The 26,477-nt window shown below is 39.4% G+C and overlaps 1 protein-coding gene across 7 annotated transcripts in view; it reads left to right on the top strand.

Moving 5' to 3' along the window:
• The window catches only part of thsd7ba (thrombospondin, type I, domain containing 7Ba), a 157,256-nt gene that overhangs the window by 91,876 nt on the left and 38,903 nt on the right, over nucleotides 1-26,477 (top strand). For all 7 annotated transcript variants that reach the window (XM_035392654.1, XM_035392652.1, XM_035392647.1 and 4 more), the window contains exons 9-13: nucleotides 8,399-8,590; nucleotides 10,026-10,260; nucleotides 16,523-16,638; nucleotides 18,896-19,028; nucleotides 19,195-19,298. In XM_035392654.1, the coding sequence (XP_035248545.1) occupies nucleotides 8,399-8,590; nucleotides 10,026-10,260; nucleotides 16,523-16,638; nucleotides 18,896-19,028; nucleotides 19,195-19,298 (780 nt within the window). The remainder of the gene's footprint in view (nucleotides 1-8,398; nucleotides 8,591-10,025; nucleotides 10,261-16,522; nucleotides 16,639-18,895; nucleotides 19,029-19,194; nucleotides 19,299-26,477) is intronic.

Here is a 26,477-nt window from a genome sequence, read left to right as displayed (position 1 = left end):
ACTCTTCTCCTCCCTAATAATATTTCACGTGTGAGTGCAGGAATTCTTCTTTAAGGTGACCTTACACATAAAACAGAATGAATAATGGCTTTATGGTCTTCCAGCAGTTTATTCTTTGCGGTGTCCAGGACCAGGCTGTTGGAAAGTTTGGAAATTTCATCAAGTGAAATTTCAGAATATGCTAAAAGAAAAAAAAAGAAAAACAAGGATTATTTTTCTACAGACATTTTTTATGATTTACATGGTTTGACAGTTTTGACATTTTTTTCAGTAAATGAACCACTTATTGGAATGTTAAAAACTATCCATCCATCCATCTATTATCTATACCTGCTTATCCTGGTCAGGGTTACAGGGAGTGCTGGAATCAATCTCAGCGTGCATTGGGTGAGAGGCAGGAATACACCCTGGACAGATCAGCAATCTATCACAGTGCACACACACCATAAACTCCCTATTCACTCACACACTCATGCCTATGGGCAATTTAGAGTCTCCAGTTTGCCTACCTGCATGTCTTTGGACTGTGGGAGGAAACTGGAGTACCAGGAATAAACCCATGTGGGCATGGAGAGAACTTCTCACAACTGGAATTCAAACCCAGGACCTTCTTGCTGTAAGGCGACCATTGCACCACTGTTCCACTCGTTGTTAAAAACAAATTCAGTGCAAAATATATATATGTGAGTCATTGAGTTTTGTCATGTGATTGTTTTAATTGGTTGCTAGTTTATATCTGTAATGTTCAGCACTTGTAAAAACCAAGAGAAGCAATAGATATACGTACAGTAAATATCTGAATGTCCTAGAACCTCTGTTTTAAATGACTCGTCAGAGAGATCGATTCTTACCTCAATAACTCCTTCCTTATGCTTCCCTTCCTACCCAGCACATATGTTATGGGTTTTGGCTGAGGCACTGTATATTGTACATTGTAAATATGAATAGAATAGCCCTGGAGATTTTGTTTAGGAAATAGAGCAGAGCATCATTTATTTGCATTTTCATGGTCATTGTATTTGTGTACTGTGCTACGGTTTCAGTTGCTTTCTTGGTATCAGTTGTCAGCTGTTGGGCATTAAGTGAGGTGTCCAGACAGCAGTCAGTGACACAGAGATTGTGGGTGGGTATGGCTAAGTGTCTATATGGAAACTTATTGCAACTAGATAAAACTTTCTGAGCGCCATCACAGCCCTGACAGATGTTACCATAATATTCACACACTATTATTCTTGAGTTTTTAAAAATTTATTATTATTCAAATGAGTAGTGTTTCAGCTGTTGTGAAAAGATGAACACTTGAAATATTCTTATCACCCCTGTAAGGGTAACTCATGTATGATAATAGTTGTGAAACTAAAATTGCATGTGGGAGCAAAAACGTAAATCCTCTGGGAACTGCACGCAGCCAGATACTGCATTATATTTGAGTTAGAGCTCCAGAGCTGGAGCCAGGCATTAATAATGCAGGAGACCCCTCAGGCAGCAATCCATTTACAGAGCTCTTTGCACCGAGAGGCGGTCTCTAGTTTTTAAACTGAACGCTTTCTTCACTAATTACAAGCCTTTAATTCGGAATAAATGTATATTTCTCACTTCATCCCTTTTTATTTTTTTGACTTCAAATCAATTGTTTTTGCCTAATGAATGGATTGTGAATATGCATTGTGGGACCATGAATGGCTCCACCCTGATGTTCTCTCAGTGTTAAACCACTGACGTCCCAGACATTTTTGGTAGTGCCTGGGGAAACTCGATACTGTCAAAATGTGTTATAGAAAATATTAACATACATGAGTCGAGAGAATTGTGTCGCTGACTGCACAATCGAAAAGGACAGTTGTAATATCTGCATTTTGAGCTAGACCGGTTCCACCTGCAAACTACTTCCTATCCGTCAAACTTAAGGAGTGCAGGAGCACCAATTAAATTTGATTTATTATTTCAATTTTTTGAGGTTCATCTCTCTGGCACCTGTCACTTCTCATTGGTTTACCAATACTGTGAAAATTCAGGACCGCCATGTTTCATCCTGACGAGCGTATTTAAGATTTATTTTATGTTACTTTGTTTTTCAAGTTCATAAATACAACATGAATCAATAGCTCCTGTATTTTCAGGCCAAGAAACAGTCTGATTTTAATGCGCATTTCATTTGAATCAGCAATGACATGAAGTATTCACTTCTTTTCAAATAATTAATTGCATTTTGTTTCATTTCACTGCTCCTGTTGTTGAGATGGTGTAAATGTGTATCAAGATGACCTTATTAATGTAGACGCTGACAAGAGCTCTTTCCTAATTTTATTAGACCTAGAATCTGGGTAAGCTTCTCAGAATAATTTTTAATGGATTTTTTCTCTCTAGGGCAGACGGTTTGCGGTCTCCATTTTATGTAATGTTCCAATTGTGGGATCGTTCAAGGGTCATGCTTAGAGCCAATTCTGTTTTCCATTTATAGGCAATGTACTAACAACATTTCTTTTGTGTTGCTTCTACTTTGTGTGGTAAATACCACTGCTGAACTTTAAAGGTGAAAAGCGTTCATTAAAGTCAATTTGTTAACATTTGTAAGCAATTAATATGCTTGTGCCAAGAACACTATGTGCATTTGTATGTGCGTGTGTGTAGTTTCTTCACATAGTAGCTCACAAACATTCTTGTAATAACCAAAGCTGTCCCTCCCAAAAAGATCTGAAAATCCTTAATATGTCACCATGATGCCCACTAGGAGAGCTGGTTAATTTACCCATAACGTTAAACTTTGAATTTTATTGAACATTGACCACCCCCCCCCCCTCCCCCTCCCCACTCTCTTTCACTAGATAAAAAATGCAGCTTTCTTTTAGTCCGAAGTCAGTTTGTAACAGTTGAAAGTGGGCATTTGAGTCCAGAGTCACGCATTCTCCATTTCACCTCCGGTCTTTTGGAATATCCTGCTGTCTTTTGGTTCTTGAGTTTCAGTCTAGGCTCAGCCTGGGATTGCTTTGAGACAAACACGCTGTGGTTTGGTTATTTTCTTTAATTCCTTTCTTGTGTGACTAACTTGTCCGTGTTTGTAACGTTCACTATTGTGGTGACGTATTAAGGATTTTCTGATGTTTCTGATGTTTTCAGTTCATTTCAGTTATTTTTATTAAGGTAGTTGAACCTCATATTTTGGTGTGACGTGAATTGTTGTTGTAATTTAATACATTTCTTAAAAGTTGATGCAACAGTTCACTCTGCCTATCAACAAATTTAGCAATTTAATTTTTTGATAATTGATAAATTTGATAATTACCAAATTAAATCAAATAAATATAGTTTTACATAAGTGAGGTGTTTTGATTGTTGATGCATCTTGTTTGGTATACAGAGTTACAAACGTAAAACAAGGGTGTTGATGCTTAAACCTGCTATGTTCAGAAAATTATTAATAATAACATATTTCACATAAAACTCACTCCCTTACACTGCCTTTATTTAAAATGAATAAATACAAATAAATTCAACATACTGTATAATGAAGCAATGAAGCTGAGAAAAGGACACAAAAAGTCATAATAAGAGATCAGCTGAATGAGTGGGACTGAAGATGCATATTAAATGGTAAATCACTTGAGTTTTACAAGATTATACACTTTTTAAAGGACATTCCCATGCACTTAATTTGAAAATACTCAAATTAACACTGCATGCTCACTTGACCTGTACTGTCTGTGTGTGCCCATCAACATTTTTTACTGGAAGTAAAACTGGCTTCATGGCCCATCCAGTTATGGCTGTGTTCCAGGGCATGGATGGGTCCTGTGGACGTCTGTTGGATCTGAACTATGCTTGTGCCAACTGGCTGGCAACACAGGGGATGGAGGAATTCAGACCATGCCTCATTGCTGACATGTGACCCTGAGGCCCAATCAGGGAGCTTGCACAAGCTGCTGAGTACATGGAGCGTCTTCCTCTGACTCATGTCAGTGGCAGTTAAACTTTTGAACTGTAGCGCGACGCAGTCGAAATGACATCTCGCAGATTTCAGCAGAGTGCGCTCGCTCCCCTGAACTCCCCCACATTGCATGTGAATGTCTTTGTGACACCATCATGCCGCACGCAGTTGCCTTTCCAGTTATGGTAATGCCGCGCGCATCATTTATTAACTGCGAATTGCAGAATGTATGCGTTTCCTAATCGGCAGAGACCACGGCCTCTGTTTTAATTACCACAACATTTGAGGATTCTTCTCATTTTCTCAATAGGTCGTTCAGCACTAATCTTTCATTAAAAACCTGGTCTTGCCTATAGGGTTATAATGTGGACTAATCACATGTCCCTCCAGAACCCTGGAAGGAGCTGCTGTGCTTTCAGAAAAGCTGTGTGTGTAAAAAAAAAAAAAAAAAAAGAAATTCTGTGGACTGTTGCATCAGTGAATGTGAATGGCCTTTATCTCGGTGTACCACCTTACTGGAACATTGCAAGACTTCTTTCTAGTTATAAATTGGACCTGTCCAATCCTGACAGACCACCTTTACTTACTTTGACTTTGTTTGAACCAGTAGAACTCGGTCCTGGGTAAAGTGCTATAAAAAGCTTTGCTGAGTGCCTGAGGTAATGTGTTTGGGTCACTGATATTGCATGCAGGGTTTTAACTGCCCTTTTTGAACATGAAACTGTGGGCACTCCACAGCCATCTGTTTTCCAGCTGACTCTCGCCCCTATCAAAGTGTCAGTTATTTGCCCAGGCAATCAATGGCAGTGACTGTAATCTGGTAAATGACCTTTCTATCCATCGGTCCAGACTACTGATGACTGGTCTATGGTGCGATTGTTCTGATTAATTATCTAAATTAAGCAACGGGACATTCCCCTGAATTATTGTTCACATTTCTGCTTGAGTCAGGAATATTCCGAGCGGAGAGTTGGCATTTCTTTGGTCTAAAAATAAAAGTGGCATAAACCTCCCTTGCTCCATCCCGGAGGAGTGTTCAGGGGTTGCCTTGGCTGTACAGATTACCAATATGCTCCCTGAAGAAGAGCCTTTTGATGAGAATTTTGAACTGAAAGAGTCTTGTCTATATTATAGTGCCTGTGGATGGCTGTTTGATTGTACTCATTGTATTCAAGAGACTCAATCAAGTGAAGTGACAATTATATCAAGTGCCGATAAGGATGTATTTGCTAAAGTCACATAATGTGTAGTAACCTATGGAATGCTAAAACAACACTCCCGTTGTTCTGACATCACATTTTAAGTGTGTGTGTGCCATATGTTTGTGCATTATTTATTTATTACATCTGTTAATGTTGGAATTTCCTAAATGTTTCCTAAGTATTTTATGGAAGCAGTAAGATGATTTTAAGCTGCTATTCTGCAATTGCTCACCTAAATAAAGAATACAAATCGGTGTTCAAGTAAAGTAGTATCTGATTTTATAAGAAGGTTATGAATTACAAACATATTTAATATATTTAATATATATATATATATATCATATTAGCATGAATTTGTTTTATTTGCCATGTCACCATATATTCCAGGTCTCAAAAAAGAATTTTGAAAAACTGCTTTTCTGTTATAATGGCAGACTCAAACACAATGAAGGAGCCTTTTAGAAACAGGAAGTCTATTTGTTTTTCATTTCCTCTTAGACATTTTCTAAGTGTTTCTTTGCAGTAAATATTTCATAGGTAGCTCTCTGTTGTGGGCACTAGACTACTTGCTTGAGTACTATTAGTTTTATCGTGCGAATGGCCTGCTTTTATAACTTTCACCAAGTTACCCCATAACAGATACAAGAGATGACTTGTATTAAATAATCCATGTTACACGTAGTAAGTCATGTGACCCATGTGTTAGTATATGCCTTTTTTTGTAAAGAACTCTATAACCAAACTAGCAAACCATATGATCATTCTTAACTTATATACACTCAAATAGACTCTTTAAATACATTTATATCAACTATAGTTGTTCAAAAAAAGATTTCTATTTAGTAGACACGCTTGATTTCATAGTAATTAATCGAAAGACAGCTGAAATGTAACCTTTTAATTTGCTGGGCGAGTAGCTCATTTTCAATTAAGGGTACTGTTCTCATTGTTAAAATGCATTTCAAACGTAGATTGTGATTCTTAGGAAGAATGCTTTCTTAAGTCAGCATGCACAGTCACAGTTCTAATTGTGTTCCGGCATTGATCTGTGAGATCTCACAATTTTAATACATATCTGAGGCTGGGCCCTTGATATTAGTATCTACATTTTTAATCCTTAAGCTTGCCATTTAATTAAGGGAATGAATAATATCTGTACTGTATGTGATAAAACTGCTTTTGTACATTATATTGTATATTTCATTGTGGCAAAAGCTGGGTATGTTTTTATTTTTTTTTTAAGTTAAAATGTCACCACCTATTTCTCTTTCAGCACTGCCACATCAAATTTAAGTCCAATCCAAACATTTCAATGAACTTGTTTACCAGTATTTTTATTCTTTTTAAGTGTACATTTTTCCAGTGAACAGTAGGTTAAGTGTTATTTCCCATGATGTTGGCACCAGGGTTGCAGGATTATTTAGTCACAGAATGAGTGGCAGTGTTGCTTGATGGGTCTCTGCAGCCAAAGCTGTTCCCTGATGTTTGCACACTGAGGACAGCACCAGCAGCTTTGAAATTCTGGAAGGAGGGAAATAAAGGTCCCTGCGGCTATTTTTATTTTTTTGCGAAGGCTTTTACTGATGGTGCTAAATGCGTTTTAGAAAGAAACATAAGACACATAAACGCATTGTTTTTTTTTTGTTGGTTTTTGGAACAGTGCTTTTGTAACTGAGTTCAGCTCAGAATAAACAACTGTCAGACACAAAAGCTCAGCTGGGCATCACAGTCTTCAAAGGGACTTTGACCAGTTTTTTGGGAATTATGAACAAAATCATGATTTGGAAGATATTTTTTTATATATAAGGATCTGCTTTTGCCTCCAGACTAGCCTGAATTCTTTGTGGCAAGGATTCACCAGGGTGCATTCCTTTGGTCCATGCTGACTTGGTAGCATCATGCAGCTTCTGCAGACTGTTTTTGCCACATCCCTAAAGTGCTCCATTGGATTGAGAGCTGGGGGCTGTGCAGACCAATGAAATAAATTGAAGTCACTGATGTCCGTGGAACCAGCTCGTGTAAAATCCCAGGAGGGCAGCTGTTTCTGAGATGCTGGAACCACCATGTCTCGCTCCATGGTCAAAGTCACGTAGATCACACGGCTTGCAAAATCACAATAACAACTATGCCACTTTATTTAGTCAGTTATTTATTTTTAAACATAAGAATATAATTTTCTTTCTGGGTATAATGAATGCAGTTAATTTAGGAGACGCATATTCTGCTAATGAGACTAAGAAATTATTTTACTTTCAGATAATGTCATGCACAGTTAGCTTACTGGAAGCAATGTAATGGTAAGAAAAAAAGGAATTACTGCCTGTAAACTATCATAAATCTTCTGTGCCAATGCATACATGAAAAGAAAATTGGGATTTGATTATTGCTTCATCTGAATTACAGTGCACCACTTCAGGACAGCCTTTGACAAAACTGTGAGAATGAGCGGAATCAAAAAGCAATCAGCTGTGTAGGAATTCACATTATTTTTAGATAAAATAATGAACAAATAATACTGGAATGGTGGTGTGTTCTGTCTGGAAGCTGTATAAGAACAAATGCTCAGTTAGTTTTTAATTAGTTATATTTAGATAGCTTTAGTTATGTTTTAAATATCTGAAGTGGGAAAGGTAATGAATGTTCAGGTATTCTGTATATTTTTTGGGGCATGAAACACATCAAAGGTGTATGTGGTAACAGGCATTTACAGTAGGTACGATGCTAGAGTATAATTTAGTCTAGAGTGTATCGCATTTATAAAATTTTAAAAATGCAAAAAAAATCTATATAAAAACCTTTGAATATGTGAAATAATTTTTTTTACAAACCTGAGATAATAAAACCTTGGAAAGCTTGACAAATATCTTACATCACTCGGTCTACGAATTTGAGGATCTTAAAGAGACTGTGGTGTGTGACCTCATCAGAGTCACTAGTTGAACGAGTTCTGTGTATTTAAAGTGAATCTGTATAAAACATTTGGTGCTCGCTGAACATGCTACCCAAGCTATGGTCCGGTTGACTCATCAGATGCACATCCAATATCATACAAGGGATGTGGTATCTTCAAACACCTCTGAATACTACAATATACATATTTATCATTGGTAATTACCTAAGGGGCGGTTCTCTTTCTTTGGACTGAGTTTTGAACTGCAGAATAAGTGAATGGGTTAAAATGTGTGTTAGATTTTTTGCACACGTGGGTGCTGTTTTGTATATGAGATGGGTGTGTGGGTACTGTATGGCTAATTGGACTCACTTCCCGCAGGTGAGGTGGTGAACAGCGAGTTTTGTACGGAAGCCCCGCCTCCCACGCAGGTGTCCTGTCGCCTGTCCTGTCCCAGAGATTGCGTGGTCAGCTCCTGGTCCGACTGGTCCCCCTGCTCCCACTCCTGCACGACCAAAAACTCTGAGGGCAGGCAGAGTCGAACCCGCACCATCCTGGCCCTCCCTGGAGGAGGTGACTATCTGATAAATGTTCCTTATGTGTGTGGTCCTTATGCAATGCCGTGCTTGAAATTGAACTACAGGCTGATCATTGACCCCACAAAAGGGAGTGATCTGATATGTGTAAATATGTATAAATGGGTTAAACTCTAGCACATCTTAATTATAAGTATCCAATTAATCGCTTTCGTTGCGTTGTGTTTGTAATCTTTCCCTCGGTTAATCAGGTGTGAGCAGGACCTTTTTAAACCAGTTGAAATGCACTGTGATCTTACCTGGAGATTTCATTGTGGCACAGCGGGAGGATTGCAGACAGAAGGCCGGGCCATCCGTCTTCATTTGAAAGGAGCGGAGCTTAGAAATCATCCGCTCCTGCGCGTGTCACTTTTGTCATGGATTTACCATAACTTCAGCTTAAAGCATTCTTATCATTTTCACAGCTGTCTGAGTTAGATACCAGACCCTCGGGCAACAAGTGGCAATTAATCCATCGCTGTTGGGGGAGGAGAAAAAAAAAAAAAAAACAACAAAATTCCTACTTTAAAAATCAATATTTAATCAAAAAAGTACTGTTTGCATTCAGAAACTTGTGTGATTGCGGAGACCGGCTATCTTCAGGCTGACAGACTGCTGCCGTCCAATGGGATCTGACCTTAAATTATTCTGTAGTGGACCCGGTGTGACACAAATCGCTTGGGCCCTTTTGGAATGCATAAGCAGTGGTATAATTATGACAGAAAAATACACGAGAGCCCGGAGACATCCGGCTCGCGCATAATTGTCGCTGCGTTTCCAACGGCAGCAAAATGGAAATATGTTTTCTACGCATACTCTGAAGACCAACCAAGCATCACCGACCTGGCAATTCCTCATTAATATTCTCGCAGTTGGAGGGATAATTTTTTATTTCACGTTGTGAAATAAGTGGAATAGTTTGTCTTTCTGGTGCGGGGGGGAAAAGCAAAGCAGACTGAACACAACACTGTAACATAATTCAACGTAGGGTTCAAATGGCTGAATTTGAATCCCACCAAAATTTTAAAATGAATCTGTTCTAGATGCAATGTGTGTGTGTGCGTGCTTGAAAATGTGCGTGTGCGTGTGTGTGTGTGTGCGCGTGTGTTTGCTTGCGTGTGTGCATGTCCCTGTGTGCACGTGTGTGCACACGTGTGTATGTGCCCGTGTTTGTGTGTGTACGTGCATTTTTTCACGTGTGTGCGCATGTGTGTTTGTGCTCGCATGTGTGTGTGCGTGAGTGAATGTGTGCGTGTGTGTGCATGTGTGTGTGTGCTTGCGTGTGTGTGTGCGTGAGTGAATGTGTGTGTGTGTGCATGTGCGTGTGTAAAATGGTTCACATAACTGTGAGACGGGGAGCACGTGGAGCATGCAGAAGTGATGGGGTTCATAAGCTGAGCTGCTTTAGCGCTGTGCTGTGTGTTTGGGATTAGGGGGCGAAGCGTGTCCCGCGGCCACCGCCCTGGAGGAGTGGAGGTCCTGTAATGACCATCCGTGCGTCACGTTCCACTGGGAGACTTCGCCCTGGGGCCCCTGCTCGGAAGACCCCGCCATCGCCTCGTTGAACGGCACCACCGTCTGGACCCAGGAGCCCGCCTGCGCCGTCGGGGTCCAGAACCGCAAGGTGTCCTGCGTCAAGACCAACGTGGGGCAGGTCATCCCAAAAAGGTACCGGCTCTTTGGTGTGCAGCGTATTTTAGTCTACTTCCCCTTCCTCCTCTTCCTGATATTTAGCCAAGCGTGATTGTACTGCGTCCGCTGGACATTTTTTGACAATACTGTTGCATGTCTGGGGTCCGACTAGAATTGGAGAATTTCATGGTGCAGACTCAGAAGTCTCCTGAGAGAATATGGTTACCATGAAAACCGGTAACTGAATTTGGGCTCTTTTTACGTGCCGATATTAACGTCAGGTCATGAGCACACAATAGGACTTTTAGACATTTGGCAGTATCACTGGGAAATAAGATAAGACTAACATGCATGTATTTTAGCTAATGCAATACCACCACACCTCCATGACAATGACAATGACGCAGTCACTCGCTTCAGCACTCCCTTACTACATATTAAAACCCTGGCCAATGTTCCTTTCTGCCTAGCGCATGGCTATTTCAGACTGGCTTTTATTTCTCTGCGTTCAGTTCAACTGTGGAGTCGCAGAAATTCACAGTTTAAACGTCTTCTGCTCCCTGACTCTTGATTCCACATTGAGCACTCACGCCTCTTTTAACTGCTAATTATGTTCCAACTGATTATTTCATTAGTTTTAGTGGAGCTTGGCTTCACATATGCATAGGAGCTCTCTGCAGGCGCGGCGTTAGCATTCCTCAGAATTGTAACCCTCTTGGCAGGACGTGTGGTGCAGTCCATAGGGTGGCTCTCTCCCTGTACCAATCCCCCTTTGATCCCCACCATGGCACTTTCTGTCCTGTGATCCCTCTTCTCTGTCACCCTCTTTGCTTTCCCTCTGTCCAGAATAATGAAAAAAAAGTGTCTGTATATATATATATATGTATATATATATATATATATAATAATACAAAAGAAGGTACTGTCTGCTCTGTTAAAAAAAGAAAACTTATCTTTTTTCTTGTGAAAGTTTTTAATTTCCGGTGAAAATGAGATTGCGTTTCATTCATCAGCACTTTTGAATTCATAATAGTATGATATCCGTAGTTGCAATTTACTTTCTGAACACTAACTTCTCAGAAAATGATCAGAAACTTCTGTCAAACTTAAATGCACTTTTTTATTTAAAAACTTTTTTTGTATTTTTTTATGTACTTGTTGCTTGTTCAATTTATTTTTTAACAGGAAACCTGTCGCTGCTGTACAGTACGTCTGATAGAGTGGATTTACTTCTCTAGGACATGTTTTATCTGAAGGAGGAGATAATGTTGAGTTTCATGTGACCTTACAGAGAGGGATCAGGATTTAGCCTCTCAATCATGGTGTCTGTGTTGTAATATGGGGCTCACTGAATGAAACGTTCTCAAATCCACTCTTTTGTTAGATTATTTTGAAGCAAAAATGCACCATTATGCATTTTCAGTTTACACTCAATTTTCTTTGTCATCCTACTAGGGGTGTAGCCAGACCTGAATTGAAATGCAGATAATAGGTTTTATACAGGTTTTTTTCCCTGTGTTAATGGTATTCTAAATTAATTCAGAGAATGAGATTAGTAGAAAAACTGACCAAAAGTGCGCAAAAGAACACACGTGCTTACATACATTTCTCGACTCATTTTGTGAAACCGAATACTTAGGAATCTGAAAAGTATAGTGAGGAAATTGAAAGGAATATTAGTTTTTTCTGAAAACAAACACCCTGTTACTCCAAGACAGACAACAATCAAGGAATTCATATACCCCTTCAGTCGACTTAATTGTTGCTACCATCTTGCTAAAATACCGCTGGGCTCTGATTTATAATCTCACCAGTGTTGTTATGCTAGTGTTTTAAGCAGTGTGAGATGGGCTCTGATGTATAATCTCACCAGTGTTGTTATGCTAGTGTTGTTAAGCAGTGTAAGCTGGGCTCTTGAAAATCATCGGTAAGTGGTTGATAAGACATCCCACTTTGATCTTCTGAAGGTGTCCTCAGCAAATCATTGCCAACTCCAAAGCATTATTGGACCGTAGGTTGTTTAACTATGATTTGTGTTAGCCTGTGAGCACGCTGAAGCTCTTTATCAAAGTGATTTCCAAGGGTGTTGCTGTATGATTGTATATATTGTAGCACGTCGGGAAACTGCACATCAGAGCGATATCTCCAGTTAGTCTGGCGATTTTGTTTACATTGATATAGAGCACAGCACACAATAAAGCTGTTTTAGCTGGCTAGTAAAACGGAGTGTTGTTATTATTTTGGGAGGCCATTTTAATGGGCTCTCGCGTATGTAAGCGAGCAGCCAGTTGATAACTCCGAAGCCCCAGCATGATTCCACACACATTTACATTACATTTATTTGGCAGACGCTTTTATCCAAAGCGACGTACAAAAAGTGCATTTTCATGATCGTAGACAACTGCTGAACACGGGTTCAGTAAGGTACAATTACTTATTTTGTAAAGCTATTTCTAGCCGAGAACAAAGAACACTATCCTGGTCTAACATCTGCAAAGCCAAACTAGGCAGAAGAATAAGCTAGAGTATTAGGACAAATACAATTTACCAAGAAGTGCAGGGATGGGGCAACATGTAACAAGTGACAGGAAAAAGGGATTTTTTTTTATTTTTATTTTTTTAATTATATATATACACAGCGTGGTGGTGGTTATTCTAGGTATAGTCTGAAGAGATGAGTCTTCAGGCCACGACGGAAGATGGATAGTGAGGGGGAGGTTCGGAGAGGGACGGGGAGTTCGTTCCACCACTGGGGAGCTAGGGTGGAGAAGCTCTGTGATCCCTTTGGGCGGGTGGGAGGGGACACAGCCTCAGGGCTTTCCTACGGGGAGCTGCAGGGGCCCGAGGGCCGGGTCACTCTGGTGCACGTGCACGCGCACATGCATATACACGTGCATGTGTGCTCCTGCATGGTGCTTTTTACCACATCCCAGCCAACAGCTGGGTTATGACTACCGAACCCAATCTAATGTGAAATTTTAAGCTAAAAATATGTCCAACTATGAAAGAGGAGAGAGTTTCAGCTCTGTGGTCAAATGCCTACTTATTAAGCCCTGACATTACAGATGAGGAGTTGTAACAGTTGAAATGGCATGCTGACATCTAACATGTTCGACAGATCTGGGTTGTCTTGAGGTAGTTGGTGAAATGACATGAAGGTGTTTTTGTAATTTTTTTTTTCCCCACAAGTTCAAATTGCAGGAGCAGGAACTATTTTCAGACCTGTCAATTTGTTGCTGCTTTGAGGCACTTTCATGTGTAGTGCTGTTGATACAGGCAGCCGTTCCTCTTATTTCCTTGAGCACAGCAGTCTTCGGCTGCACTCATCATAGATAATAGTTCCAACTAAATTAAATGTAAATAAAACATTAACAGGTAATACAAACACCTACAACCTCTGGAGGCATGATGTTGTTGTACAAGCAGCTTTGGAATTACTTGAAGTATATATTCATGTAACTGATGCCCCTACACCAGCCATTGTGAAGCTGGAATGAAATTACATGAAAGTATCTAAAAAAAAACTGTTTGGATTAATTAAAAGCATGCACTAAACTTGAAATAGTATTTTAAAATGGTGAACGGGTGAACTGCTGTGGTGTAGCAGATTTTACTGTTGTGGACATGCTAACACTTGTAATCCTGTTTCCTCTGTTTTGTATTTTACATCAGTGGTTCAAATTCCCAGCTTTCCTCATACATCTATGGCAGCTGACGCACCTTTATCGTGCCTTATCGTACAGCCACCATATTACAGCTGCCCATCGCCCATCTGACTCACCCATCATGGCCTCCTGCCCTCCAGCAGCTTCTAGACCTGAACCCTATGTTCCCTCATGGGCCTTTTGCCTACGTCGCTGACATCAGCACTCTGGCTGATAGACTACACCCCCACCCCCACCCCTTATTTTTTGGTAGCATTTGCATGGGGGAGGAGGGGGGTGCAGTACTGATTTTCTGATCTGGTGCAGCCCCCACTGAACTCCAGCATTCTGCTGCACAGGAGGAGCATCCCTACGGCAGCTGGGCTGTTCATCCTGGAAGTACACAATACTCCAAACATAACAGCAGGGGGCGCCACTGATAAATACTGCCTTCCCTCTACACAGTACTCCAAACATAACAGCAGGGGGTGCCACTGATATATGCAGTACTACCCCGCCTCTACACTTGTTGGTCCTGTCTGGTCTCCTTCCTGAGTGTGTGTCACAGACCATGTCCTCTGGCTGTATTTCTGTAATCCACTGAAAAAGTCCCTGCCTTTTTATTGCATTTGAACTTTTCACCCTTAAATGGCACCTTCATAAAGAGATAAGGCTGAACTGTCTTGGGAAATTAATTTAGGCTGAGCATTCTAATATTAATTATTACAGCCTGACCGATATGGGATTTTTCAGACAGATACCGATACCGATTTTAGAGGGGAAAAATTCACCAATTACCGACATGGCAGCTGATATAGTGAATTTTTCAGCTTTTTTTGTGGATTTTTTCCTCCTCTATCATCTCAGTAATTTCCCTGGATGTTGCCATGTTTTCGCAAATGTAAACAAATGGACAGGAGTTCAGGATCTCATTACCATAGAGACAACAGTAACCACCAATCGGGCCCTTGCCAAAGTATAGCATGAATGCCAAACGTTGTGCCACACCCTCATTTTTGTTTAGTTCAGCTTTTTGAAAGTTTTGTGTGACAGTATAAATGAGCTTTGACAGTCTTCCTCCCCGTGTGGTCTTTGAGTAGAAATAAAAGGTTATCGACTGAATGTTCAGATCAGACAAGCCATGATGCTGCGGTCAGCGAGAAGTACTACATGTAATCCTTTGAGGTGTTTATTTATTGATATATATATATATATATATATATATATATATATATATATGTGTGTGTGTGTGTGTGTGTGTGTGTTAATGTACTGTATGTCATGTCCTATAAATGTATCAGCCACACGCCATCGTTGATTACCGATAGTGATGTGGTACAAATATTGTATAGCATACATTGAAGGTTTCTCTTTACTTTTTAATCTCACAATAAAGCTGACAGCCAAGTCCAGTATTGTAATTATCCGAACCTCAAACTGCATTAAGTTCAAGGCATAATTATTATCTTTTGTTGTCACTTATGTAGCTCTGACAGTATTGAGGTAGTTTGAATATCTTTTTACTTCTCTGACGGTACATTTTTTCCCTTTGCAAAAGCATTACTTCTGTCCAGGAATACATCGGTTTTTGTATGCTCTTCAAATGGAATGTTTCCTCTTCACCACATGCCTTGGTCTTAGAAGCACATTTATTTATTTATTTATTTATTTATTTATTTAATGTGTGTGTATGTGGGTGTGTGTTGTAGAGAGATAGAGAGAGAGAGAGAGAGAGAGATAGATAGATAGTGTTTGTGTGTGTATGCATGAGTTTGTGCATGTTTGTGGGTCTGTGTGTGTGCAAGTGCATGTGTTTCTGCATGCATGCCTACGTGTGTGTGTTTGTGCATGTATAAGTAGCAGCAAAAGAAAACTAGTTATCAGAACATGTTGTACTACATCATTAGCGATGAAGCACAAATTGAAACGGTCTGACAGGCATTCTTTGTGCTATTTTTTCTGAAGGTGTGCTGTTGAATTTGTTTTGTGAATTCCTGGGTTGCAGCGAGCAAGGAAACATTGTACTGATCCAGTCCTGTGCTCACGTTTATGTTTTGTTGAGCAAACAATGTAGTATGAGGCAAGAACTTCAGCGAGCTCGACAGGAGTAACTTGATTGTTGATTCATTTGCTTTGTGGCAGAAGCTGGAGGCAAGTGTATTTCTTTTCAGAATCTTAGAATTCAGCGCATGGCGTTTCTCGCCAGTACGGTGATTCACATCTGCTTTCTCACCATGGGGTACACCGAAGGATCTAAAATCAATAAAATATGTACTGTGCATAAAATAAATTAGTGTCAGGTGTCGACTGGGCAGTGGAATGTGTCGAGGCCATTGCTGTGAGCTTAACTGCCGGTGTGTCGAATCTGCATTCACAATCCCTGCATTCATAGCCTAACCAAGATTCCGATCACAGCTTAGGTATGCACCCCTGAAAACCTGAAATGGTTGACTGGAAAGAAAGAGGGTGCATTTTTGAGAATCGAATTCTCGGCATTTCAAATAAAAATGAGAAATGTAGACAAAATCATTATTTTGCTACTTCATCACGTTTTGTCTGAAGGGAAAACACATATCTGCTGCCTGCCTGAAAATCAAAGGAAATCAGATTTCAATGCTGAGGGATAAAATCAAGGTCCCTTCTTGTTGTCCTAGATGCCCAGATTCGTCACGGCCAGACACCGTTCGCCCCTGTGTGCTTCCCTGCAAGAAAGACTGCATTGTGACTCCTTTCAGCGAATGGACACTTTGTCCTGTTACCTGCCAACCAGGTATTGTTTCTGAGAAGCGACCAGGGCTGCCGTAAGGAAAGTTAGGGCCATTTCAAGGGTGTGTGTGTATGTGACAGCATGTCTTTGGGCTGTAGTGTAGTGTGTGACAGCATGTCTTTCAGATGAAGTCAGATATTTTTGCTTTTCCAGCTACAATGTCCATTTTTTTCTTTTCTTTTTGTTGACTTTTTAAAAGGCCTGAATTTGGATTTTTAATGCACTGTAATTTAGCCTTGATGTAAGAAAAAAAAAACCTTGATTTAAACAAAAAATAATATTTCAGTCTCCATATGTCCTCTTGCCAAATATGTGCCTCTTTGCTGTATATTGAAGTTCAGTTCCTTTGTTTTGGAATACAGTTTAATCTTGAATTTCAGTTATGCATTTAAGGAGGTTACTCATTTGTTTTTATAATACCTGCAAAATTGTTTTATGTCAAGTGCAGTAATGTGGACCTGAATAGCTGCATTCTCCACTGAAATAGTTAAGAATGATTATTAGATGTTTATAATTTTTTAATTATACTGACAGCAAATTATTGTGTTAATATATGTATAAGGCTTTAAAACATTTCAACTTTACTTTAGAAACTAGAAAAAAAATGTCTCATCCTTTACAGCAGGACTGAAATAAAGAATTCTGGCCTGAAGGCAGTCCAAACGGTTTATACTGGATCGTAAGATGGCTTGCACATTAGAAGGTTAAAATGGAAATGTTAAGTAGCACGTGGAAAACATCAGTATTCCATGTGCAAGTGACAGAATAATATACAGCAGAGAAGAAAGAATAAAATAGGCCATTAGGAAATTATGGGAGAAAGCGTGGGAAGACTCTGTGTTAAGAGAGTCTCGTGAGCAGACACATTAAATCTCTCTTGCCTGAATACAAGCTCACCAAATTGTCCTTTAAATAAAGTCATTCTTTCACCTCTGAACAAAAACGGCAAATTATGTTACCAGTTAATTTAACACTGATGCAACTTGCAAATATTAACACTAGGAACACTGGCGTAACTTGCAAATATTGTTATTAGTAGTTGTATAACCTGTTGTTTGAGGCATCCCTAAACTTGCTAGTCTGCTTTAATTCCCAAAACATGCAGCACTAATATAGCAGTACATTGTCAGTAAATAAGTAGGGCTCTTTGGAATGTGTTTGTCTTTGGCTTGGTTTTATATTATTTCAGTTATCTTTGATGGATCTTTGACACATATGCATTTTTTTGGCAGTGACAGCAGTCTCAGTTATTCTTGTTTATTAAGCAGGTACACGCTATGCCCACCCTTGGACCAGTCAGAATTGAGTATTCAGCCAAGCCGTTGTATAATTTCCAATAACGGGACAGCCCATTGTGTTTATTCCTTACATAACACCCTTAACAAAACGACGTTAACAAATCACTGCAAGCGATGACATTCCGTTTTTATCAACATTAGACATTACAAAAGGGCGCATGTCACTACACCGTCCAAAATGTAGAGCCAGGGCAAGATGAATTACCAGAGTTGCACGGAAAGGTAACCTGCGTGTAATTGTTGTGAATGTCAAACGTTGTGAGGTAATGCAAAAGCATTGCGAGGGTACGCAAAAGTAGCTCAAAAAAATAAAAATAAAAAGGAATCCCCACCATGACCCTTAAGGGGCTCTGTATTTTTTTCATCCAGTCCAGGTTTTTATTTCTTCCAGTCCAGTTTTTTTTTTTTTTTTTCCAGTCCAGGTTTTTTTCTTCCAGTCCGGTTTTTTTTTTTTCCAGTCCGGTATTTTTTTTCCAGTCCAGTTTTTTTCCTCTTCCAGTCCAGGTTTTTTTTTCTTCCAGTCCAGTTTTTTTTTCATCCAGTTCAGGTTTTTTTTTTCTTCCAGTCCAGGTTTTTTTTTTTAATTTTTATTTTTTTATTTCTCAGTAAAGGGACACCTCGGCCTTTTCACAGTTCTAAAATCAATGCGCTACAAAATCCAGCATTCTAAAGCAGTTTAAGCACCGTCGTCAAAAACAATGATTTTGGTTCCATATGTCAATTTTGATATGAGTAAAGGATTTTTTTTTTCCTATTAAGGGGTGGTGCCTCCCCTTAGTGCTTAATAAACTTTTGGTCATTTTTTGAGCATGCACAACATTTATTTTTGTTTAGGTTACTTGCCAAGCATGAATACAGGCACACGTGTTATTTTATCTTCATCCTTACCTGCCTATGAGATATTTCAATAATGTAGATCCTGCTATGATGCTGAAGTTTCATTTCTGTTTTCCATTCCCAAGTCAACTCAACTCCAGCCACCCAATCACGATACAGAATCATCGTCCAGAGATCAGCCAATGATGGGCAGGAATGTCCAGACACCCTTTACGAAGAAAGAGAATGCGAGTCACTCCCCGTTTGTCCAACCTACAGGTAAACTTGCCCCAAAAAATTTTTTGTTGGGTTAATTTTACTGAATACAGGCAATACAGTATGCAGTTGAACAGCCTGAGAAGTGGCTGTGCAAATGCTGCTGGATGCAGGGCAGATGTTTTTTCAGACGCTGCATAAGGATGGTCGTGTGTCTGGTTTTTGGCAGGTGGAAGACGCACAGATGGAATCAGTGTGTGCTGGTGCCTGACTCAGTCAGGCAGGGTCTGGCAGGTCCAGGGGAGTCCTGTGGCAGAGGTCTGGAGACACGCGGTGAGTCACTCTGGCCATGGCAGCTTTCTCTGAGTCCACAGCCTGGATTCAGTCAGCACTACCCCTTCCTTTTGACCTGTCGTCCATTTAGTATGGATTTATTTTTTTTGGTTAATTGGTCATTTAACGGCTTTCCCAAAATTAAAGACCACACTTTAGCATTTGAAAAACCTGTAAGTGAGCAGATTTACACACATGCACATTTTTTAAATCAAGAAAAAGAAAATTAAAAATTAAGAGTGCACATTCAAGTGTTAAATCTTTTTCATCTTATGGATTTTGGCAATCCTTTCACTTGGCAGCATAACAATTCCTTGTACAAGTATTTTTTTTTTTCAGGATATGACCCATGCCATGTCTATTTCACACATTCTCTTGTTGGTTCAAGAAGGGTTCAAACCCAGCAGGCACTCTGGGTAATGTGTGTGCAAAGATTACAGGCGCAACAGTGTGGATTGCTGCAATTGTAGATATCATTTTTTTTTTTTTTTTTTTTTTTTTAAAGTCTTGAATTATTTTAATCGTGAAAGGCATCAGCTAATTTCAAATTGCCGTGATATCCGAACCTCAGGCTTTGCAGCTGTTGCTCTGCACAAACCGTGGAATCTATTGCAGCATCACTCTGCAAGTCATGTCATCGTTCATTGCAGACCTTAAAGGTTTAGATAAGTCGCTTCCTCTTTGCAGACTAAGACAGCTTCGTCTGTTTCTGTGCGCAATTTAAACAAACTGCCTCAGCATTGCCATGTGCTAACAGACAGAAGGGGTGTGTTCCCCAGCACGGTGAAGTTTGGGAATCAAACACTGGAAGGACAATGAGATGTTCATTCCAGAAAGTTCTTGGTATTTCAATAGAAAAAATATATATCTAATGTTTTCAAGACCAAAAAATACTGATACATAAAGATGGTAAGAGGAGTTATACATGAAGTTAAAATAATAATAATAATGATGAGATTGTGTGAGACTGAATCCTTGCTTTTCTTTTTAGTGTACATAATCAATGAATGCTATATATTGAATAATTAATCAATACTAACAGCTGGAGAAATGTGGTGCATTTAAGAAGGGGCTATATTCCCAGCCTTACACCCAATGCTGTCCGCAGCGTAAGGAAACTCCTTCCAACAGAGTTTTTCAGTGGCCCCAGTCAATGGATGAAAAAAGAACCATTTCAATGGTGACATCATTTAAATGCGGTAGTCTGTTACCCTTTTATGTTTGCCTACCATGAGATGCATACATACTATGCTCTTAATATAAATGATGTTACATGTTGACAATATTTCTGCTCGGGTACTAATTCTGTAGTTTTTCCACATCAGGAGCCTCCAGTGTTGATGTATAATGGCTGTTAGTCATTGGTCCCCTTGTTTAAAAGGCAGAAACTGGTGTGGTACATATTGTAGACCTACTGCCATACTCTGTACTAATTATCTGGCTTTCAAAGCTGCAGTGCATTATGTGTCAAAGTGTGCCTCTTTTATCTGTGCCATCATAATTTCTCATAAGTGTGTGAACATGCGGAGAATGTATGTGTGAACAAGTGGGTGTATCAGTTTAAGAATCTGTCTTTCATGCAAATAATTAAAAACCCACTGTCATGGGGCGCCCTTCTCAAAGTAACACATTGCCTAATCACCTGACTAGAGCACCTTAGGCCCCTTTTCCACGGTGCTGTAGAAGGTTCTGTCCTTTGTATCAGATGGTTAAACTGAGGTCCTGAATTGCAGTGACTAGTAAAGGTCTATTAACCCTCTTTTGTAACGGTAGGAGTAGCCAGCTAACCATTCCCCTATCGCTGACTGTCTATACAGTTTCATGTATTCTCTACTCCTTTTCATTCCACGTGCTGTCGATTCGCAGTTCTTGGTTTACTTGGTGAAATTAAAGTAGATGGTAATTCGTTTTATGAGTAAAACATCTAAACCCAAGCTAAATTTTCCAGTCATATGTACTGGGAGCTAAGTGAGAGATAAACTTAAGCAAGATAGCTGACAGATATATGCGTGGTAGGAGGCATTAAAATGGCTCCTTTAAATTTACCATTTGATGTCATCACAAGGAGGGGGAAAGGCAAATGTAATAACTCTTGCCACTTTTTAAAGGGCATCGTGTTCAGTGCAAAATCTTTATCTGGATGGGAAGCGCAAGCTTGCGGACAGGAACGAACGAGTCCAACATCGCCAGACCTATAACGCCCTTCACTGCACAGGAGGAATAACACTCTTCCTCCAGCTTAACTACCTGTGTGGATAGAGCCGCTTCCTTCAGTTCCCAAAGACTGACTTGGAGAATAGCTTCCCTTGATCAGCGGAAAAAGACAGAATTCAATTTATCCAGAAATGCATTAGCGTCTTCTGAACCGGCAGTTTATTTCATATCTATGCAATTCCGAATATGTATTTATTCTGAATTGAACAGCTATGAAATGCATTAGTTTCTTCTGAAACGGCAGTTTAGGTTATACCTGTACAAGTCAGGACAAATATGCATTTAAAAAGACTTTTTAATTTGTGAAGGTAGAGCGAGCGATACACCACCGTTATCTTTAATGGCCTTGACAGGTGTAAACGTTTTGACTGTTTCGGTTTGAGAGTTTGCTAGGTGTGTCTCCATGAATTTATTAGACCAACATTTCCTAGCTTAGATTTGTCTCTTGCCTGGCTCATAACCATGTTTTTATATTGCTTTCAACAGAGAAATTTCACTTTCCCCAAGAGAAACCTGTCTGTAGTGTGTTCTATTAAGATTGAGAGCAAAAGAAGTAGATAAGCCTTGAATAAAATAAATTCAAAACCTAAGAGTATGACAATTGATATCAGGGGGGAATTCATTCTTTTCCAGAAAATCTGTGATAACATCATTCATGTATTTTATAAAGACATTGTTCTGGAGAACATTAAAAGTCCAGGTCTTTGAGCGTGGTCCCCCTGGAGCAGTACTGAATGTAAACAGCGAAGGAGCTCGATCAGATGTTGGTACCAGCAGTATCTCTCATTGCAGTTTCTGCTACACCTTTACTGTACATTACTGGGGAAAATGAAAGCATAATCCATAGGACGGAAGGTTTTATGATGAGATGAAAAAGGTTCATGTCAGAACAGTGGTGCCAATGTGGAGATCATTCATTCAAAATATCTTTTCAATGCATTGAGGGAGAAATCCCACTGTGCGCTAAATATTTGTAGCACATTTGTCAAAATGTGGGTCAACAACCAAAACTGAAGCACAATTTGTATCAGCGGTTTGAGCTTAATGTCATCAAAAATATGCAGGGGCAGATATTTGGTGTGAATACAGGAGCAGAGCATAATTTAGAAAGGTTGTAAAAATAACCAAAACCGAATCTTCCATTCAAGTGAATCCTAAACGCAAGGAAGAATAACCCCAAATTCATACTTTTTTCCACGTGAATCCATTGTCTCAAAGGTCACCTGCTCTCTTTGGCTCAGTCTGCTCAGCTTTTCTTTTTCTCCTTTTCTGGGAAGCAGAGCGTACCAGATGTTTCCTGAGTCACATCGTAATTTAAATAGTGAAGTGAACAGAAGTTTCTGAAGCAGGCAGATGTAAAATATAATTGTGAAAAAAAGCATGGGCAGGTGTAATTACTCAGATGCTGGAAACCATGTCATGTAAGCTCATTACTATAACTTTTGCGTACTTATTTTTTAAATGAATTCATGAATATGATATATTCATCAGTATAATAGCATTTCTTTCCACCAGCGTTTGACATTCTGGCATTCCTTTGCATATTACACCTATGGAAATAATTGGAACCATGGTCATCGGTCAAAATGGGTCGGGCGCCCATTAAAAATGTTAAATGTGATCATTTAGGGAGGGGGAGAGTCTGACTTTTTTGGACAACTTAAGTGACCTTAATCATTAACTGAATTTTTAAAAATAAGCTACTTTATTGCTGTGGTATATTAATGGTATATTAATGTCTGTATTAATGATTGGACTATTTCAGCCATGAACTAAAACTGTGACCTTGGGTGATTTGAGAGCATTATTAATTATAACTACTGTCCATTTAAACTAGCATTTGTCTGAGGGATATGTGACCTGCTCTGGTTGGTGTATAAATCAAGTCTTGCATTCATTAGTCTATGTAATTCTGATTGTGTGCTATGGGATATGATATATGGCCATACAATTTCTCAGCTGTCAAAACTGTATAAACCACAGTTATCAAACAGTATGGCACAAATCTCTGCCAATCATGAAAATGCGTATTTATGTCAGTATGTCATTAGAGGTATTTTAACAGTGCTTGTGCACTACCGCTTATGAGTGTAAGTAGGGTAGTTTTAACTGGGCATTATCCAATCATAAAACCCACCACCATAACTGTTCAACAAGCTTTTGTGGCACCAACATAACGTGTTCCTTTTCTCCCTTTTCCTGCTGCAGTGGGTGCATTGCATGTTCTCTGCCACAAGCGCTTTTCTTTTTGACAGATTGTATTGTATTATGTAATTTTGCAATTAAACAATTATTTAATTACTTTAATTACATGTAATATGTGCAGTGTAGTATCAAACCACTGAATTGGCAGGTGGGTCATGTGCCTAAAAACGGGGAAACTAAAATCATCAGATAAATAAACTTATTGATCTTTGTGTCTTTCAAAAGAAACTATTTCAATGATTGTTATAATTGTTCCGCTCTTTCTATTTTATTTTTTTAATGAATCATATTGTTCTGACAGTTTTGCACAATGTGCAGGGATTGACATGCAGCATATGTCTGTAACTTTGTACGTTCACACTGAAAGTCTGATTGTTACTGTATGCGTGTCTTGCATACTGCTGAATGTGTGTCTTGCATACTTCTGAGTAGAGGCGCAATTTCTGAGCAAATGTGTTTTTGTGAATAACAGACAATTAAGTGGTATTGCATGCAATTAAATTTCAATCAGTATGACGGCAAAGCTATTGTCATAAAAACTTAATCATACATAATATAATCGCTTTACTCTATCGCTGTGGCAGACAGGGTCATTATCCATTTAATTTGCAAAGTGTGTTTTACTTTATCCAAAAATAAATACATAAAAAGGGATAAAAATGAATAAATCTATGCCTTCATAAATCATGAGTGTGTATATTTATTGCTGGAAAGCCTTAGAAATGATAAACAGTTGTATGATAATATCACTGCCTTTAGCATCTAAACTAATTTATTATAGATATGACATTTACAGATCTATCAGATATTTTTCCTGCGTTGCCATGACAATGAGTCTTTAGGGCTTTAAGTAAATGGTCTGCATGGTTTAATTTATGCGAGGAACAAACCTTGTTGCACAGACCCTGCTGCATATTGCTTGCAGCTAATGCTATGCTTGCATTTGCGGAAAGATGAAAACTTAAATAAATGTGTTTATTTTATTATTTAGAGTCGATTGAATCAATAGACTGCCATCTTCATGTTTCATTGTATTTTAATTTATTGAGTAAAAATCCCTGTGGTTTGCTAAAATTTGCCTTTGGAGGCACAAAAAAATGCAATGTCCAGTCATTTTCTTAGAGCTATTGCTAGAACTTTATTGACCTTAAATTAGAGGCAGTGACTATTTCATTTTGCATGTTCACCAGGGCATGGCATTTTTAGCCAGCTTCTCGGAGACAGTACAAGCTTGTACTGAGGATTACTAATGTCTCCTCTCTGGGTTTCTGTTATACTGAGTAAGCCGAACATGTTTGAAAATAAAGTTAAAGTGCACCTGGTTGCATTGTGCTATGGAGTGTAATTCGTATTGAATTATCATGCCATCCACGCCAGTCTCCTTCCCATGCACAGACAAAAAGTGCTGTGAAGGATGTCGGGTGCTGAAAGTAGTTGATAGTTCACAAGTTAGTATGAGAAAATGCCCCGAAATGCAGGTCTCGGTTAAACGGTCTCTGGAGGGATGCAATATGGCGCGCAAGGTTAATCGAAGGAGTGAACTACGTCCAAGTGCAAATTTGACTCTGTGCTGCCCTCACGATCCTAAGGTCACAGAGAGCAAGGCTGTCTCTGCTGTTACCTGCATGCTGAATGCCCATTTCATCAAGAGGCCACAGCAGGAGTCTTAAAATGCCATGCCGACTTTTGTGCCCTGAAATAACAGAACACTTACAGTATAGTAATGCATACACTATTGTAGATGGTGTTGAGATAGTGGTCATCTTATTGTGGACATTCAGTTTTACTGCAATGCCGGTCAACCAGATATTATGTGGAACTTTCCTAGAAATGCATTTTCAAATTGGAAATAAGAGTGCTTTCACACCTACCTTGATTGGTGCAGCTCTGTCAAACTTTTTTCTATGTTTGCTCATTTTATGGGGTGTGAAAGCTCCACCCACACTTGGGTGCACACCAAACAAGTGAACTGTGAGCTTAAAAAAAACAGCGGTCTCAGTACTCTTCCTAGTGAGCCCTGGTGCAGTTGGATGCTGGTGAGAACACAGTTCCACGATGGTCCAGACCAAAAACGTTATGTGGTCCAATTACAGGAAATGTTGGCTGTGATTTGGGTGAATATTGCAAATAGAAGGAAAACATACAAAGCTCCATTTTATCTGTGACAAACTGGAGCCTTGAGCCCCGCTCGCAGGTGTACATGGAACCAAGAGGAGATCAAGTTCCTTCTAGAAATATTGGCTGAGGATTACATAAGACAGCGGTTGGAGGAAAACCATTAAATGCAGTTACAGTAGATTTGATATTTAGTCAGAAGCTGAGTCAGAGAGGATTCGATAGAACTGAATGACTGAAAACTCAAATCCCCACAAAATTTCTGACCAATCAGCAAACGCCCACATGCAGGCGCGCAACCACTAATCTCTGTCTGAGCCTCAGAAAAAGAGAAGATTGTGGCAACATGGCAACTGGAATCCTCACAAAGCAATTTCTGAGCTTAAACATGCTCGTTTCACAATGCGTTATCAAAACTCTGCATCAGTATCTTGTCCGACATTAGTGGTAGGCGACACTGCCAAAAATATCCATTTTACAAACAGTGCAGCACGGCACACACACACAGGCTGCTTTCCAACCACTTAATCTTTTTCCTTTCCTAGTATGGATGGCCAAATGGGTAAAGAAATATGTGAAATTTACATCTGAAATCACACGTTAAGGCAGTTGGAACGACCTTGCTCTTTTAAGCATCAGTTCAAA

Source organism: Anguilla anguilla, chromosome 15, assembly GCF_013347855.1.
Source record: "Anguilla anguilla isolate fAngAng1 chromosome 15, fAngAng1.pri, whole genome shotgun sequence".
Lineage (NCBI taxonomy): Eukaryota > Metazoa > Chordata > Actinopteri > Anguilliformes > Anguillidae > Anguilla > Anguilla anguilla.
The sequence above is the reverse complement of the archived record's forward strand: the minus strand, read 5'-3'. Positions and strand labels throughout refer to the sequence as shown.